Source organism: Anabas testudineus, chromosome 2 (assembly GCF_900324465.2).
Source record: "Anabas testudineus chromosome 2, fAnaTes1.2, whole genome shotgun sequence".
In the NCBI taxonomy this organism is placed as follows: Eukaryota; Metazoa; Chordata; class Actinopteri; order Anabantiformes; family Anabantidae; genus Anabas; species Anabas testudineus.
Window position 1 is genome coordinate 6818659 of NC_046611.1, and position 18887 is coordinate 6837545.

At 37.8% G+C, this 18887-nt stretch overlaps 2 protein-coding genes across 4 annotated transcripts in view; one reads left to right on the forward strand and one right to left on the reverse strand.

Moving 5' to 3' along the window:
* zgc:85722 (uncharacterized protein LOC407982 homolog) overlaps positions 1-5317 on the forward strand; it is a 36089-nt gene extending 30772 nt beyond the window's left edge. For 2 of the 3 annotated variants that reach the window (XM_026363488.1, XM_026363489.1), the window contains 2 exons: positions 106-210; positions 5203-5284. In XM_026363488.1, the coding sequence (XP_026219273.1) occupies positions 106-210; positions 5203-5211 (114 nt within the window). In that variant the 3' untranslated portion in view covers positions 5212-5284. Of the gene's footprint in view, positions 1-105; positions 211-2116; positions 2500-5202 lie in introns of all 3 variants that reach the window. The other variant, XM_026363490.1, reaches the window with a different exon arrangement.
* Positions 5318-11579: 6262 nt separating this feature from the next.
* On the reverse strand, positions 11580-17797 carry pln (phospholamban). Its single transcript, XM_026362702.1, has 2 exons — positions 17721-17797; positions 11580-13535 (listed from the first exon to the last, which is right to left on the reverse strand). Exon 2 carries the CDS (start codon positions 13293-13295, stop codon positions 13134-13136), a length of 162 nt encoding a protein of 53 aa, XP_026218487.1. The 5' UTR covers positions 13296-13535; positions 17721-17797; the 3' UTR covers positions 11580-13133.
* Between the last annotated feature and the right edge of the window lie 1090 nt (positions 17798-18887).

Genomic DNA, 18887 nt, shown 5'->3' on the forward strand with positions numbered 1-18887 from the left:
AAAAAACTATGGAAACACTTCATTTTATTAAATGTTTGATACCCAGATATCTTGGGTGGATTTTGGGTGGGGTAGCCCTTTAACATCATCTTGTCTTCATCATAGGATGACAAGAAGTTCTACCAGTTGGAGCTGGTCAACAGAGAGACGGGCTTCAACAAGGTCTTCAATTCCAGTGCCAACGTCGGTGTCATAAACCCTCTCATCAAGGTGAGTTGTCTCGTAGCCAAAATCAGTGTGTGTGGCTCAGATCCAGGATCCTGTGGGTGTTTGTCATCATCCCATTCAAACTGACCCTGAGACAGGTAGACAACTGTCTGATGCTAATGGGTTTGTCTTGTTGAAACGGGTGCTGAGTGTTTTATTATGAGAGCTCTCCACTGTTCTAGTTCGTGGAGCGTGCACTTGATTTATTATCACATACTTCAGTTGAATTTGGCAAACAATGACCATACAAGAGCTTCAATTTCAAATAATAATGGTGATGAGACACACAGCCAAGTGTTGTGTCACTTAAGTAAGAATCGCACCCTAAATATTGCTGATTAGCATCCAAAAGACATCAAGGCAGCCACAGCATACAATCTGGCTCAGATATCCTTAAATTACAGTTGCCAAATTATTTTATTGATATTCATGGAGGTAATAATGGTGGTAAAAGAATATCTACACAGTATATTATAGTGAAATTGATCTGCAGCGAGGAGCAAGGATGATTAGACAACTGTACTGTGATTTTTACTTTAATCAACCCAAAGATTTCAAGTTTGTGGTAAGTAGGAAGAGAGGACGTTTGGTAATCCATGTTCTTGATTTCATTCTGTGTTTCCTGGTATTTTAATGTCCCTTAATTCAACCTTCTTTTTCATTATCCCTACCTTAAATTTAGCCTTTTGTTTGAGCTCTATGAATCACCAAAGTGCAAAATCACCCCACTCTACTTGAACACGTGCTGCCTGTGTGATCATTGCACGCAGTCTCACATCAGATTTTTCATAAAGACTGACTTTGTGTGTAAAACTTCTCATCACCCTTCTTATGTGTACACAGCTGTCATTCCAAGTCTTTGATCCCTGGAGTCATCCAGAAACAATAACGCTTGATTTCAGCATCATAACATCAGTCCTCTCCTCCTCCTTCTCATCATCATGCCTGTGTTGCTCATTGTGGGTTCTACATATTACATGACATTCTGCGTGTTTCCTGATTGCCTCACTTACAAAACTTCAAACTCTTAGTGATAGTTTTCAGAAAACAGATGTGGCAGAAGTCGTCTAACGTTGACTTAAAAAATCATTTTAGTCTGATTTCCACCTACAGAGTTTTATCCAGTCCTCTTTAAATTTGTTGCCAAATGTATTTGTCCCATCCCCCAAAACTTTGATATTGTATATTTTGCCAAATGATGCTGTGTATTAATTTGTATCACACAAATTAGTGAAATAAGCAAGCTGTAAGTTATTATACTAAACCATATACATGCTATTAAAAATACTAATACAATACTAGAAAATGAAATTTAGCTATTAGAATAACTTGCAATGAGTGTGAATAACATAATAGTCAGAAAACTGTTGTTATAAATGGAAGTAAAATACAAAACAAAAAGAAATAAGCGTTATTGTTGTTGTTCTTTATTATTTCCAACACATTTCAGTTTAGGGGCCTCTTGTAAGGAAAAGAAGGGATTTTTTACATTAATGTTCCCCAGACAGGACATCAATATGTCCAAACTAAGACATTTCCATCAAAATAATATTAGCATTTGCTAACTTGATAAACCATGACGTTCTAAATGGTTAAAAATTACTACTAAACATCAGAATGTAAGTATTATGATTATGACAGTGTTAGCATGCAGATGGTTTCATTTAGCTCAAAATAATATTGTGCTTACAACCTCACAGAGCTGCTCTTGAGAAATAATTTAGTGTAAGCACAGTAAGCATCATATTACAGTCAGTGACCTCGTACAAAAGACTCGTAGGTTAGCTCAAGTGTTGGTTGCAGTCATTGCTGACTTCTCTATTCTCAACGTCCATTTAAACACCTGCTAATCTTTTCAGCACTCAGTTGACATGCAGATCCAACCCTGCCTCTCTATGTGTGTCTGTAGTTAAAAACAAGCAGCCAATCAGATCAGCGCTTCGCCAGCTTTCCTAGCCAGTCAGCTCTCCGATTCCTCAGCCCTCCCACCATGAGTCATGAAGGAGAGGAAGAGGAGGGACGGGAGGTGGAGGAGGTAGGACCAGGAGGCCGCTTTGCACCTCCTCACTCCTCACTCCAGAGGTCCCTCCCCCGACTTAGGAAGGCCCTGCCACTGTTCAGCTCGCTTCCTCCTTCTCCTCTTCCTCAGCATCCTCCTCTTCCTCAGCATCCTCCTCCTCTTCCTCCTTCTCCTCATCCTTCACATCATACCATACCAAACCTTGCTCCTCCTCATGCTCCTCATCCTCAGGAACCCCTGGTGCAGCATCAGGGCCTACAAAGCTTTAGGAGGTGAGAACTAATGTGACTTAACTTCCTCCACTGCCCTCACTTCACTTTGAGTTTCACCTAATTCAGGTAGTGAATTACGTGACGTTTGCTGCACCCACTGGCTTCTTCTCCAACCTCACTTCTTAGTTTGCCTCTCCTCTGTCCTCACCACTCTCTAAACCTGGTCAACAGCTTAAAAGCAGCTTTAAAGGCACATATTGGGCTTCTGTAACTACCCACAGTTTGTTTAGCACCTTGGCCCACACTGTAAAATCAATCATCTCAGAAATTGTTCTTTGTTATTCTTTTGCCCTATGACAACCCAAAACATAGGTAGGTCACATTTGGACTGATGTAGCTATTGTGTGTGTGAAGCTGCTTGGGAAACACTGAAACAGAAATCCATCGCACCTCACAACCTGCATGGCAATGATCTGATCAGTATGTGGGGGAAATAAAAGCCAGGAGAAGCAGCGTCACACAGCTAAACACAGCACAAGAAGCTCTGTCCAACATCCAGCTGATATGGTTTTTCCAGGCATGACTATTGGTCTTTAAAAAAGATATTTAATTAGAATTTTGTGTGAGATAGAAGCAGCTCCTGTGTCCCATTTGGGATTTAAAGGCCTTAATTTTGTTCGTGGAATTTTAATTTAAGCTTCAGTCAATGCTGGGTACTAAATTGATCTATTAATTCCACAGAGCTCTGCATTCTTTCTTCATATGTTAAAGGTCAAGAGAGAAAAATAATGAAGATATTATCCCCCCTTTGATCCATTATGGTTTAACATCACATTTTCCCATTTCCTATCACGGCACTATCACAGACAGACACTTTTTTTTAAATATACTGCAAATTCTTACTGGCATCCCCTGTCTGCTTTCTGTTGCTCATAAAAATGAACCAAACCTGAAACCTCGCACTTACAAATCACACTCAGTGGGACTTCAGACTCAGAGTGAAGCCCAGAAAAGGGGGCTGATTTGAAAGCACCGCAGCAACTCGAAAATGTGAAACTTGCGAGATAACACTGTGTTTTTTCTATCAGCAAAAAGGCAGTGGCCAAACAGGATAAGAGGAGATGAAGGAGGGCTGTTTGCAACCAATGCTGCAAATAGAAAAAGACCTGAGAGGCCTGTCACTGAGAGGCGTAACCTTTAAACCAGCTGAACCAAATGGTTAGAAACCTGGAAGCCAGTTCAGAAAGGCAGATTTTCAAAGCAGAAATCTTGTTGCTCTGTGCTTTGTGTTTATACCATGTGAACTGAATAGGAAGGTCATCCCAAGACTGTGTCTCTTGTGTTTTTCCATCTTTATAGCAGCACTGTGCGATAATCTGGCATAGTGAGCTACACGTTAGTGTTTGTGTAATCCTGTTTTATCTAACCAGCCACCACTCATTCCTACCCATTCCAAGTGTCATTCTTTGTCAGAAAAACACAGGGAATCTAAGAGGCTCTTTAAAGTGTATACCAGCAATACTTCTATGCTAAAATCAGACTTGCAGTTATATCAAAAGTGATGCAGTTGCAAATGTCTTGGAGCCACAGAAGGCTATACTGTATGTATCTTCCTTATATATATACATCAGCTGTATTCTGTCATGAGAATATAAGAAATAAAGCTGTTTTGCATGTTTCTACATTTTAACGTTTATTCTCATGTTGAAAAAACAGGATTCGCCCATAAAATACAACTAAAATATGACTGACAGACTGATTATGATAGCTTCAAATGTCTAATGACTACATATTATTACACAACTTGAGCCTGGAGATTCATTGTTGACCTTTACAAAACATATTAAATTATGTAAGTTTGTCTTACTGCTGATTTAAATCAGTGATGTATCAAGAAGCACGGCTGACTCCCACATACATTCTGATTCAGCAGTCTGAGGTTTTAACTTTTGCCCAATCAATAGCTGAAATTCTAGTTATAGTTACCTAGTTAAACTGTTTTTTTTTTTTCGGTGTGTTTGTGTCATCATTTGTACTGTATGGGGTAAAATGTCTCAAGCTCAAAGTTGTTCCTGGGACTAAGTCCATTGGTCCATTGTTCTGCCAAAAGACATGAAGGTCAGGTTAACTGGACAGTCTTGGACGGTCACTAGTGTGAATGGTTAAATGTATGAGTACTGTGATAGACTGGTGCAGGATGGGCTCCACCACCCCCCTGACTGCACAGAATACGAGCAGGATATAAAACGGATGGATGGAAGTTCACTAGTGCCTTTTACGTTTATATGTTGAAATGTGGGGCAGGTGCAGCTCAGTCGGAGCCTCTCCCTGCACATGTTTGATTCTGAACTCCAGATTGCTCCTTGTGTGTTTGGATGACAGAGAAAACAATCTAAGTTGCTTTGGATAAAAGTATCTGCCCAATAAATGTGATCAAATGTACAAAACCATGACTTCTCCAGTAAAGCAACATAGATTTATGCATGGAATCCAGCTTCCACTTGTTTGGCAACTGCTGTACTACCGTATTGGATCTTCATGATTGCACTTTGGCACTGATACTGCACAAAAATCACAGCATGCAGGGGAATTTCACGTATTTTCTGTTCTCATGGTGCCTGACAAGCTACATATATCTTATAGCTAAGATATACGTAGTTTATCTGTTCATATACCTGTATATTTGTAAATTCCTTTTGAGCATCTCTCTCTGGTTCCCCCTCCTTATTATTTTAACAAATGTTGTGTTCTTCCCTCCCTCAGCCTTCCTGAGGCTAATGCTGTGACACCATCAGAGCCCACGGGGATGGAGGTGGAAAAAAGCAAAGAATATGTTACAAAAGAGGAAGAGCTGTACTCCCAGTACTTCTCTTTTTGACTGGCAAAAAATTCTAATTCTGTCAAAAAAAAAAATCGAGCAATGGGACAGACAGCTAAAGTTGGACAGTGATCAAGCTGCAAGTTTCTCAGTTAGTTTGGGCGGCATTTATTTTAAACATATATTAATAATCAGCATGTGCAGTCGTGGGACTCCAGTGAGATTAAAACCTTAGGGCTTCCATTGATGGAGAGCATTTTGCACAGTGTGGCCTGTCAATGAATCATCATGAAAGTGTGTGTGAGTAGTGAGAAGATGAGTTTACTTCATGTAATTATCATCAACATTTGTATGAGCTCCAAGCAGCATAAACGATAAGAGAGAAATGTGATCCAAACCTAAAAGTCTTACTACTAGTGGCGTCCTATTCAAGAGGTTTGCTTGCGGCTTTGTAGGAGACACATTTGAATAAAAATTTTTACTTGTGATTTCCTGCACAGAGAAGATTCCCCTCAGGGATTAGACTGAATATCAAGGAAAAGGAAGAGAACTGATGTGCGGTGGCTTTGATTTACTATTTACAATTTACAAATCAAATTTTTGTCTCTTGATAAAACATACGTATATCCTGTAACCTTTAAAATGAACAAATCAGGAGGAAGCAGAAGACTGCAGACATTAAAGGATAATTCTGGTAGATTATAACTTGGGTGCAATTTTTTGGTTTTGCCCATGTTTTTAAATATATTCTTAATATTATTTTCTATTTCTGGACAAATGTGTCAGTATGAAACTTCTTACTGTTCTCACCTTCAGTTTTATCTACAAATTAAGCAGTTCGGCCGAAACTACCAAAATAAAACCCAAGTTGTAACACGAAGGAAATATACTTAATCATCAGTTCTCTATGTTGCTCTGAACTTATTTTCCTCACTCTGTCTAATCTTTATGGCTCAGTGTTAAAGAAACTGACGTCTTTTCATCAACATGTGTCTTATCTGTAATTTGACTGGAGGTGCTTTTAAAGTTCAGCCAGGACGTACTGATTTTTGCCTTGACATTCACCTTTAGTCTTTCTTGCTGTATGTGTGGATAACAGACGGACCTAGCCATTGATTCTGGTTGTTTTGTCTTGCTTTTATTTTATTAAGTTAATTTTTTTTTGCCTCTACAATATGATAAATCACAAGTATTCCACAATAATGACACCAGCAAAACAAGACTAACTTTAGCTTGCTGTCCCAGTGCTTTGACTGTGTACATACATACAGTAAATGTTTGAAAGTCATTTTGAAATCTCTGCGCTAGCTGAGGGGCGCTTGATTTATCATTCCAGATGCCTCAACAGTCTCAGGAGGGGAAACATCAAGATAAACTGAATCAAGCACCCCTCATATTTTTATTATTCCAGTATTTATAATGTAACAAGCTACTGTTTTTCTACGGTCTGTTTGTGAAGCCTGTAGATCAGAGACACGCAGAGGAAGACTTCTGTCAGCGACATGTAAAAGTTGATTGACTCCTAGCAACTTTTTTACAATGCCAAGGAGGGTTTAGTCAAACATTTAATTTCTTTACAAGCTCTAGGAGTTCATGTCTGTGACTGAACTCTTTTGCTAAGTGTCTCTGCCTGTGGAGCAGACCATAGAGCATGTGAAAACAGAAACACTATCATAATGCTGCTGTCACTCACTCGACATCCTCATATCTCCAGTTTTTGGTGTACTGTTGTTTTTTTTTACTTGAATTGAAGGTTTACATAGTTTTTGTGCTGAGTAATTTTCATGACCTGAAGGTCCATGAAGTCCATTCAGTAATCTGTACAGTTTCCAAACTGCATGGTCATGATTAGCCTGAAAGAGGCTTTTTCTTATTCTTTAAATGTGGATATAGCGACATGGGGTCTGAGAGTTTATGTCCTCTCAGGCTGACGCCACTGAGGTCACCTGATGTTCAGGAAGTGTTTACTTGTTTGCAGTCATGGATCAGACGGTATTAAAAACACACAAATATGATGCAGCTCACTACAATCCAACCATGAATCAACAACTTTTTTGCTGAGCTGTTGTATTGTATCTTATAGTTCAATATATTTTTACATTTGCTGTAGGTCCATTTATTGTGGAACCAAAATACATCATTTTTGCATGGTTTGTTTTTAAAGGAATTGTGCCATATTTTAGAAATTGTCAAGAGAAGATTGATTTTACATTCATTATATAGTGAACACAAAAGCCAACTTCAGCACAATAGAGTCGGCACACACACACAAGCTTTCAGTCATAGACCTTGTTTAGCATACAGGATATTCTAAGGAATTATAAGGAATTAAAGTAACTAGATACGGCCTATAGTTTATTCATTAACACTTCACAGCTCCACTGTAAATCATTTGTGTACTGCTGAAAAAGTCATTCAAGGATAGTTTTATAACGTGTGGACATTTGTGGTCATTTATTTCCATAAGAGGATACCGCTTTATGATGGAGTGTTATAGATAGGGTGCTAATACCCATTAAATTACTTGAAACGGGATAATAAACATTTTTACATTTTTGTCTAAATTTCATCTCGTCCGTTTTTGCAGTCCTACATATCATTAGACTGTACTGATTATTGCATGTCAGAGTTAATGAGTTTAGTTACTAGAATATCAATATATACACTCCAGTTTTCTTCCACCCTGTTTGCCTGATTAAAATCTATGACTGATAGCTTATTCGTAATCTGTGTGTGCAGATCCTAGTGTGTAGAAACTGGTATCCGTCTCCTCACCTGGTAGGTAGGATCCTGCATGTGAATCCTAATATGAACACGTTCATGTTTGAAGAATGAAACACTTCCTGAAACCACGTTAAGACAGGACCTCCGGCAGACATGTCTCTATTTGTGGGAAAGACAGTGACAAAAAGTCACCAAATAAGAACCTTGAGTTCGAGAACTTGAGTTCGAGAATCTTGTTTATTTAAAGAACAGACTCCAATTTTATAAAAATATGCAGATACGGTATATCATGGGATCCGTATGTCCACTTTTCCCTTATGATTTGAATGCAGCATTACATGCCTGTCATTAATGCTTACACAGCATAAATAGTTAATTTATATATATGGCAAAATAAGTGGACCAATAACAACAGAAACCAGTATCCACACTGGGATTGCAGGCCCGAAACTGAACCACTGTTGGTTCATTCCTACATACACACTGTGAAGACTATTCTAACAACTATGTTAAATACTGACATTTTAGCTTATTTTAGCATTTTCTTAACAACACAATGTATATTCTCACAATTACATCCAATTTTACTGCTCTTTCTTTTGATTTCTCATTTATATTTTACTCTACTTGATATTGGGCAAAAAAGATCCAGCACAAAAATGACAGCATCTTTTTAACTAAAACTAAAAAGCACATCCTGGGTGACTACCCTTTCAAACAGTGATATTTAAAGAACAATTCTAATTTCATTTGGCTTAAAATATCTATAATGATGAGTAATAGGCCAACAATAAAAGCAAACATGAAATTCACTCTGTTGGATTGCCAAAGTAATTTTAAAGTCTCACTGTAAGAGTGGACATAGGCTCTGTTTTCAATCATATCACATGATTTTCATCAGCAAGGGGAGTTTGTCCCAGTTAAATGTTAACCTTTTTTGAGCACTTTAGTAACATCTTATTTATATGTTTGTCATGTTTGTTTGTTTTTGTTTGTTTGTTTATGTTTGTCATTACTCCAAAATGTTATAATATTTCAAAATGAATGGGCATTCATGAGAATATCAAGTCATTTTTTCCAACAGTGACATTAGCTGGCCGTCACCAAAACATAACAACTGCAACCTAATAAAACAATTGTCAGTTCAGTTGATTTTCTTATGTGACAGTATATACTGACCAGGGCTCAGTTCATTTCACTTTCAACTCAGCATTTCTTTTTCCAAAATTACAGAAAAATGAACCAGCGTTGCATCGGTACATTTTCAGACCTAAGCTGAAATAATAAATGTGTTGCAGTTTGTCATTTAACCTGAGCTGAAAGTGATTTGATGTCACACCTGTGACTTATTGTTTAATGATGTCTGTCTTGTCATTTTTGAAGTGCAACTATAAAACTATTATAACAATAACAATATTTATTTATATTTATATCATTTCTGTTGTATGTTATGGAACAGTAAAATTATGATTGTGAGATAAAGCCTGCTGTGCTTTCCTTTTCTGTGTGTGTGTGTTTGTTTGTGTGTAAGACAAAGAGACATGCGGGGATTCACTACTGCTCCCACAACAGCCTTAATAAGCAATTTATGTTCAGTAGCCATTAGTAGTAATTAGTAAGGGTCATATTACACAGTATGATTTATGACAGACGGCAGCAACACTTACGAACACTCTTTGGTTACATGTTGGGCTTGCCGCCACATTTACATAACTGTCCGGCCCTGTGGTTGTTATAAAAGTAAGAGTCATTAAGAATAACGATACCTGTAAAATGCTTCATTAGTCTCTAAGAGAAGAGAAGATGTATAGCTCCAAATAAACACAACAGAAGTCATCTCAAGGCACTTCACAGTGTTTAAGATCTTACAAAATATAACTGTAAACAGAATTTTATAGAAAACCCTACAACCCTCAACAACAAAGCAGCACCAGGAGACAGTGGAGAGGAAAAACTCCCTTTAGAGGAAGAAACCTCCAGCAGAACCAGGCTCAGGGTGGGCGGCCATCTGCCTCGATCAGGTGAGTGGAAAGAGGAAAGGCAACAAAAAACAACAAGCAGCAAAAACAGGTAGGACCAGTAACTACACTCTGGAGATATACAGCTTTAAAGCCGGGGATACCTGAGGAGTACAGAGAGGAGGAAGCATAACTACAGGAGAGAGAAGACTAATATAATGACATGTAATGGTAGCATTTAAATGATGAATTTGAGAGACCAGAGGATAGAAGAGAAGAGGAGCTCAGTTTATCAGTAGAGGTCCCCCAGCAGACTAACCTATAGCAGCATAACTAAGAGATGGTTCAGAGTCACCTGATCCGTCTCTAACTATAAGCTTTATAAAAAGGAAAGTTTTCAGTTTCATCCTACGCAGGTGTCTGCCTTCTGAACCTGAACTAGGAGCTTTTTTCACAGGCGAGGAACCAGAAGTAAACCTGCACTCTGAGAACGGAGAGTTCTTTTGGGAAAATATGGAACTATGAGGTCTTTAAGATAAGATGGAGCTTGAGTATTAAGTCCTTTTTATGTGAGGCAAAGTGTTTTAAACTCTATTCTGGATTTTACAGGAACTATATGAAGAGAAGCTAATGTAGGAGAAATATGATCTCTCTTGGTAATTCCAGTCAGAACTCTGGCTGCAGCATTTTTGATTAACTGAAAACTTTTTAAGGAGTTATTGGGACATGTATCAGTGAATTACAACAGTACAGTCTAGAAGTAACAAATGCATGGACTAGTTTTTCAACATCACTTTGAGACAGGATGCTCCTAATTTTAGCAATATTCCTCAGGTGGAAAGGGCTGTTCTAAATAATTCTTTGATGTATGAAGATATCCTTGTCAAAGCTAACTTTGTGATTCCTTACAGTTTTATTTGAGGCCAGTGTTATATCCTTAAGGTTAAGAATATAATTAGACATCATGTCTTTGAGGTTTTTAGGACCAAACAAACTAACCTCTCTCTTGTCTGAATTAAGGAGTTACATATTTATAGATATATAGACTTTTATGTCTTAGTTTAATCAATTGATTGATTAATTGGCTTCTTCTGGGTCCATAGATGAATATAGCTGGGTACCATGTGCATAGCAATGACAGTTTATAGTGTTTTTTAATAATCTTGCCTAAGGGGGACATACCTGTCCAAGCACAGAACCATGTGCATGAAGACTCATCATTAACCTGCACAAACTGAAGCTACCTGGAAATAAAAGAAGTACTTGTGCTGCCCTATAGGGATGGTACGTTACCTAGTTGCTAGGTAGAATAACTGTTTAGGAGCCCTGTGATTGGTGGTCCCTTTAACGGAGCGACTAGACTAACCAATCACATTTGACTTTAAATATAAACATTTATAAACTTATTATTGTGAATTGGAAGGGTAAACAATTTTCACAAAAAAATAGTACAATACAATTATTTGTCCAGCTGGAGAATTTCTGGCCTTTTATTTCTCTCACATCAAGGTAAACGGGTGAGTTAATGTAAAATACCTAATGCTAATATTAATACTAATGCTAATGCTAGCTAGTTTGTGCAAGTAGGATATGAAATGAACAAGGAAATAAAACCACTGCTCTTATTGTCATGCAGTTTATTTACTGTTTTGTTTAAAAGTCCTGTGTTACAATATTTCCAACATACATAAATGAACAAAACCATTTTTATTTTTACTTTAAATGTATAGTAATTGATGTTGTTACATTTGTATTCATGTAGTAAAGATCCATTGTATGTTCTAGAAATGAGGTTGGTAATTTGGTAAAATTATCATTTGAAAGTAATGACACAACTATTTAATATTGTGGACTTGTGAGTGCACTTCAGATTTACAAATGTAAAATTACACTGTAGCTGCCACACTTGTGCTGTTATTAACCAGAAATATCAACAATAGTCAGTAATACATTTTAAATCTAAACAGTAAGGGAACTTGGCATAAACAGTCCTTTAGTGAAATCACACCATGCAAAGTGAAACTTTCTTCACTGATAAACTGACAAACTGCATGTACTGTGTATGTGAAGCCTGCTGGATCAGACACTGTGTGTGGAATATGTTTAAAACTTTCTATTTGCACTGAAAAACCAACAGTAACAGGATGATTATATTACTTTAAGTGCCTTATTTATATGCTATTTTAATCAAGAAGTAGGCACAATGTCAGACATGTGTCCTGACAGTAAGCTAATTGGCTTGACAGGCAGCTACATTAGTCAGCCATTGCTAACTAATAATTAGTTCCAAATATATAAATATATTATGCCATGTAGATTCAACTGATTGCACTAATTTAAAATCTCTTTGCCCTTGTTATAAAAGGGGTTGCATTTAATTATAAATTGTGCAGTCATTTACTAGTATTATTTAAATAATTTGCCTAATAACATTCAGAAATCTACTAATTTACATGGAAAATGGTGCATAGACTTTAATTTGACTGTATGTTTATACCTGAAGGGCACCTTAGGAGTCAGAATTAAACAATGTGCTGTCCCTCCGTTTAATGCATTGGATGTATTATATCTATGTTTTGTTTAGTTTTTTCACCGGCTGTCTGTGGTGTGTGGTTTCTGGGAGCAAAAAATGAAGGAAAAAGTAAAGATGCACATGGGAAAAATACTTTCCAGCATATTTCTCCTAATGATTGGGACGATGGAGGGAACAGGGTTCGTGGGAATTGGAAGATGTATTTGTATTTCTATTTCAGTGTTACACACATTGCACATACTGTTCTATTAGTCTTAAGCAGGAGACATTGTCATACAGTAGCTTAACATTTGAAGAGCAGCAGGCAGATATACATGCACACAGTATATCAGTGAAGTTTAGACCGTTGAAGTCGGGTCACTTTTGATCATTCCCTTGAGAAAGAGAATCTGATCCCAGATCAGTTCTCATAGACACATCACCCTGGAGCTCTGCCACAGCCATGTACTGAGAGGGTTTGGCCATTACTGAATTCACATGGAGTTGTATTACCTCCATAATCCTTTTTTATGGCTGCTGTCAAACAGGGTTAGGCTGATACATAGGTAGGATATTACTGCTGTCTTAGAAATCTTATCCAGATGTATGAGTGAACCTCATATATCAGCCAAACCCTCTTCCACAGTACAGCTGTGCCAAACTCTCTCTGGCTTTGCTGCTCTCAGCTGCTCAGCAGGACGATGATGTAAATAAGAAGTAGACAGATGAGGATGAGGGTGAAGTTGACAAACAGCTCCTGCAGGTTCCTCTTGGCTTGTGGGTTCACCTCGATCTGAGACGCTCGGCGGATGGCCGACTTGGTCATGTGCTGAACGCGCTCCATGGAGACAGCAGACTTGTTAGATTGTGATGGACTAGTTGAAACGAGAGGGAAGTGTTGTCAGGCTGCTGGGCCTGTTAGGACTCTGAAGAGCTGGACTGACTGGGTCAGACTGTCTTCAGGGGATGAGTCTGGGAATCAAGGTGCTGTTTGTTTTCTGTAGATGAGCTCGGGTCAGGTGTTGTAAGCAGTCTAGCCTCTCTTCTCTTCTCTTCTCTTCTCTTCTCTTCTCTTCTCTTCTCTCTGTTATTAATAAGAGGGGAAACAGACAGGGAAATAAAAAGATTCATAAAGACCGAGTTCACTGTTTGGTTCTCACTTTCATATCATGAGAGCTCTACTCTGGCTGATACTGTATCCTTTGGTTGAGAACTTGTATGACTTTTCTGTGTCACTATACATGGTGTGGTGATAAGGAAGCTGCTCAGGAAGTGCCTACTGATGTGTGATGACGTGTTAAGCCAGCCTCTAATAGGAGTGGCAGCAACACAGATGTCAACAATGAGAATGATGAAAATTAAAATAAAATTTAAATATAACAGAAAAGTAGAAAATGTTTTATATACATTATTACTGAGAGGGTATTTACCTTTTAAACTAGACCAATAAATGTGGTTTTATTGTAATGCACTGACTCTCCAGGACCAGTGCAATAAGTCACACTCAGTCAGTCCTGAAAGGTTTTCTTGTTTAAAGCAAAACCTGGATCATTGTTTTATATTGTGGATGAAAAGTGAGTAGAGAATGAAGGTGGTAACAAGGCTTGTGAGCAGAAATGGTAAATGAGCCTCAGCTCTCTGCACCGCCCGAGTCCCTTTTGTCGTCTGATCTGGGATCAAAGACATTGTGACAAAGTGACCGTGCTTTTGCATTAGTGGCTTGCACACACCGAACATCTTACCACTTTCACACCTCCTCTGCCAAGTTCTTCTCTATATTTAATTCAAGGTTCTTCTAGCGGCCTCTGCTGGGAACATTGTTCACTACATGCTGTAATACAAAGGAGGAGATCAACAGACTGACAGCTTTGGATTCCTATAGAGCCCTGGTACTGGAGCTGGAGAGGATGGTAATCCGGGCATTAGATACCCTGTGTTCAAAAATTAAGTCTGTTCTGAAGTTGACAGAGTGAGAAAGACTTTTATTTTTTAAGTTCATGATACTAAAACTGAACTCCGTAACTTTACTAACTTCCATTTTTCATTAAATCCTGTTTACTTGCTTCATCATGGGATCAGTACAGACAGCAGTTTTCATTTTAGCCCCATGATGTGCTCTACAGACACTTCAACACATCTATTTTTATCAATTCACTTCTGTTTCTATCTTTAATCGGCTTCTGAGTCACCCATTATCACTTGACATGTTAACACTTTTACACACACACACTTCCTCACATGATGCTCCATGACTCTAAAAGAGTGTCAGTGTCCTCCTGAGACATCTAACATCTGAAGTGTCTTCAGGTGTGTTTGATTTGATTTCTAAGCCCCAAAGACTCACACCCCCTCTGTCCATGTAAAGTAAAATGTACTTGGGAATAGTGTCCCACCCTTCATGACCTTAGTATATTTTAGTTTAGTCCACATTCACAGTCGACAGTATGCACAGCTTCACAAGAAATGCATACTTATTACACTCATACGTATTTTTAACTCTATGTTTTAGTTTCTGGCTCACATAAAAACTTTGATAACATCAGGACATGACCAATCCAAAATTAGTAGTTTGCTAATAATGACAATTCAGCAGATAAAGTCATACATTTTCATTCTCATGAATAGTGGCCTGTGAACTAAAATGATGACTCCAAATGAATCACCATATTTCTGTGTATTTGCTGGATGTGTAAATTGGCCCCATCTTCACAGTAACAATGTCATTATATGATAATATTTCAAAGTTGTTCCACTGACCTCAAGCAGCCAAAGAAAATAATGAATGCTGTTTTAATTAAAAATGTAATCACTAGGAATAAGAAGTCTTGTTATGTTTGAAAGCATAGCCTCTTGTGGAAGGAATGCTTTATATTAAAATAAAAAAACTAGGATTTCTTTTTATTATTACCAACGCCGTGCAGTCTGTGGTTTTCTTCTTGCTGTTTTGGTCAGTAGAGTAACTGCAGCTTAACGATCTTCCCTCAGCTCCACTGGCTTAATCGTAAATTCCCCAGTGTCATACAAGAGGTAGCTTTAAATTCTGAGTCTCACCCTGACAACAACTCATACCAGATCCAAAATAATAAATATTTGTAATCTGTTTTTGGGAGGCCAGTGTCTTGGGCTGTGAATCATTCAGCATCACCAAGTCATAAACTTTCCACTTAATCACATATTTCTCTATTCTCTCCTTTACTTCCCCTATTCAGTAAGAAAAATGAGTGAATTTTTGTTTTTTTCTTAGCTAAGTTGTTTTATTTTTGACACTTTAGCGTTAAAATGCGACTGTTCTGTGGACCCACACAGTGTAACTGACAACATGTGAGTGACTGGTGCTCCACATTATCCTCCGCTCGTCTGTGCACATCAGCCCTGCCATTATGTGCTGAGTGTGGACTGCCAATCATTTCATACCAGAAGACAGTCTATCATTCCTTTCTGAGGCTAGTAAGTAATCCTCATCGAAAAATGAGTGAAAAGATTAAATGTTGACAGTAAATACACTCAGGCCTTATTCCCCTGTACTGTACTGATGAGTTAAATTCCTCAATATAACTTTAGTTTTACATGATTTAGATTGGCCATTCAACCCCCCTGTAAATATGCTGTGTGAAGCACTAAGCTTGTGTGTAAATCAAGTTTTATTTTTAGATGCTTAATACCGTTAAGGTAGAGATGACTCTTTTGTTCTGTTGAAAGAACCATGTTGTACTTTTATAAACACTATCAGCTGTTGTGAGCCATTGTTGCCAAGAGCTAAATGTTTCCAGAGTGACCGAAGAGAGGGTGTGATGTGTTGATGTGTAATTAGACATTAAAGTTTTTGGAAGTTACATGAGAAGTAAAGACTGAAATCTTTCTATTGAGTTTGGGGAACTTAACATGTTTGTTATGTGTGTTAACATGTTTGTTATGTGTGTATGTGTGTCGTCTGAAGACTTTTAGATGCCCGTCATTCCGTTGGTGTGAGTTTTATCAGCGTGTGTCAACACCGGCAGCTGTTGAAATGAAGCTTCACACAGACGTGCAGGTACACACACAAACATTCACTCCCTGACTGACTACACGTTATGATTTTCAGTGACTTGATATTGTACTTATTACTACTGTACTTATCTCTACAATCTGTACAGACACTAGCAACAGTTTATTAGTTTCCTATGATTCAGTTGAAATCTATAAACATGAATAAATAGTTTTCTTCAATTTGTGGCACGTCGTCTTAGAGAATTATTGCTTTTAAAAAGGCATGACAGCTATTGAGTAGTAAAATGTAGGTTAGACAGACAGACGAGTTTACTGATGCTGACCTATTATTCTAACTAGGGCATGATCAGTGTCACCCACCTGCTTATGACAGCTGTCCACTGCCAGTACTTTGCACCAAAATGAAATGTCTTCTGCATTTATCAGACTTTATCCTAAACAGCTAAAGTCTGTTAATTTCCATTATGAGAATCATTTCCATCAAAAGAAAGTTTTTAGCCTGCTATAGAACAGATATGACGGTGCTAAATGTCAGTGAAAAGATTTCTAATCTATAGCACTAATAATATCTACTTTCACATTTGTATATTTCTTTATTTTTGGCTTAGTTGGACAGCATTGTCACTGTTCATTGTTGTGGTCTTTTATGTTTATTTATGCCCATTTTAACTCTTTGAGAGGATGATGAATTATGTAGAGGTAAAGGTTTGACAGTTGTCATGATGGAAAAACAGACTTATCCACACTGATTTTAAACCAAAGGTCATTAATTTGTAGAACATGCTAAAACATTAATACGCTATGAAATCGCTGGTTAAATCAAGTTGATTTTGCTCCCTTAGTGCTATAAAGTGAAATCATGTGCTTAGTATGAGTGGGAATGAAAGAAGTGGAGATGAATGTTTATCCCCCTGGGAGGCTCTGTCCAGTTTCCATTCCTCTCCCTACCATTCCTTTCGGCACTGTTTACTGTATGTGAACAATGACTTTATAATAGGAAATGATGAATCATACAGCACTTCTCTTTAACTTAGCATTAAACATTACCTCCTTGTATCCTCACAGTGGGAAAAATGATGCCATACTGTAACTTGTTTGTGTTGCAGTTAGGCATCTGTAGCTGTAACTTTCAATAATCTGCTTTAATGCCTATCATAGTCTAATGTTGCATTTTTGTCCTACATATGTATGTTATAAATGTTAAATTATCTCCCATTCTACTGTTCTATTATTAAATTAGAACGAAAGGATAGCAGTGTGTGTGGAGGATGCTGGTTCCTACCTTTAAGATGAGAACAGAGCTGGTTGGAGTTTGAGAGAGAAATGTCAGATATGCAGCACTGTGCACGGCTGTAAACACAGCATGAGGGAGGGAGAGAGAGAGAGAAAGAGAGGCAGGACATCCTAGAAAAGATTTCTGGAGAGTGGTGATATCAAGGTCATACCAGGTCTGGTGAATTATACATGCAACAGCCAGCATGTACTAGGGCAGTTCACCTCAGTTCGGGAATTTGGGTTTGGGTCAATGCAATTAACATAATGTTCAGTGGTAACATGTAGTAGTAAATTGATTGTTTCAACATTTTAGTTACAGATTTTCCCGTTTTAATCATTTGGTATCGGTACTAATATCCAGTAATATTGTTTGTGTTTTTCTTGGTTAAATATTTCTGTCCTCAGCAGCTCTTAACAAACCACGTTCCAGACTTAAAAGGGAGTTTTACCGAAAATCGTGGACACTTAAATAGTGAAGCTTCATGGCTGTTGTAATTTGTTTGCGAGTAACAAGTGAATAAATCACCAAATACAAATTTATCCAAACATAAAGATAAATGTTTAATTTTAAAGACCAGTATAAAGAACTCTGCATAAGATGTTGAGTTACAGGAGCTAAGCTGGCCCAGGTAGCAATATGATCCATTAGTCTTAAGCATCAAATTCAGAAAATATGTTTGGATTTTCACATGTTTCAAGTTTGCAGTCAAATCTTATTTGGTCAAGAAAAGGAAGACACTAATGCTGACTCATCATCAACGACCAGGAAGACAGTGACAGGTGCTCAACCCCTTCCCTGTGCTTCCTTTAGTGCTTTTAGATTAATATAAATAATAGGTCACCATTGTTGAATTATTCATCCTTTGTTTAACACTTCCATGAAACATGAGGGGAGGAAGCCAATTTATCGTAGGAGAGCAGGCATGCAGTTTGGCCTAAAGTACAATCAAACTCATCACTGGTGACCCACTACTGTATATCATTATATCATTATACTGTATCATTGTTGTGGAACCCTGATAGTTGGCGCACATGTGGTGCTTATGAACAGCTGACGACACCTCTAAATATACAGCTTGGCCATGACCAGTCTGGGAATCCATCCTTTGGGATCCAGATACTATTGATGCAGCAACAACAAAACAATTTCCCAATTTTATCAAACATGCAAAAC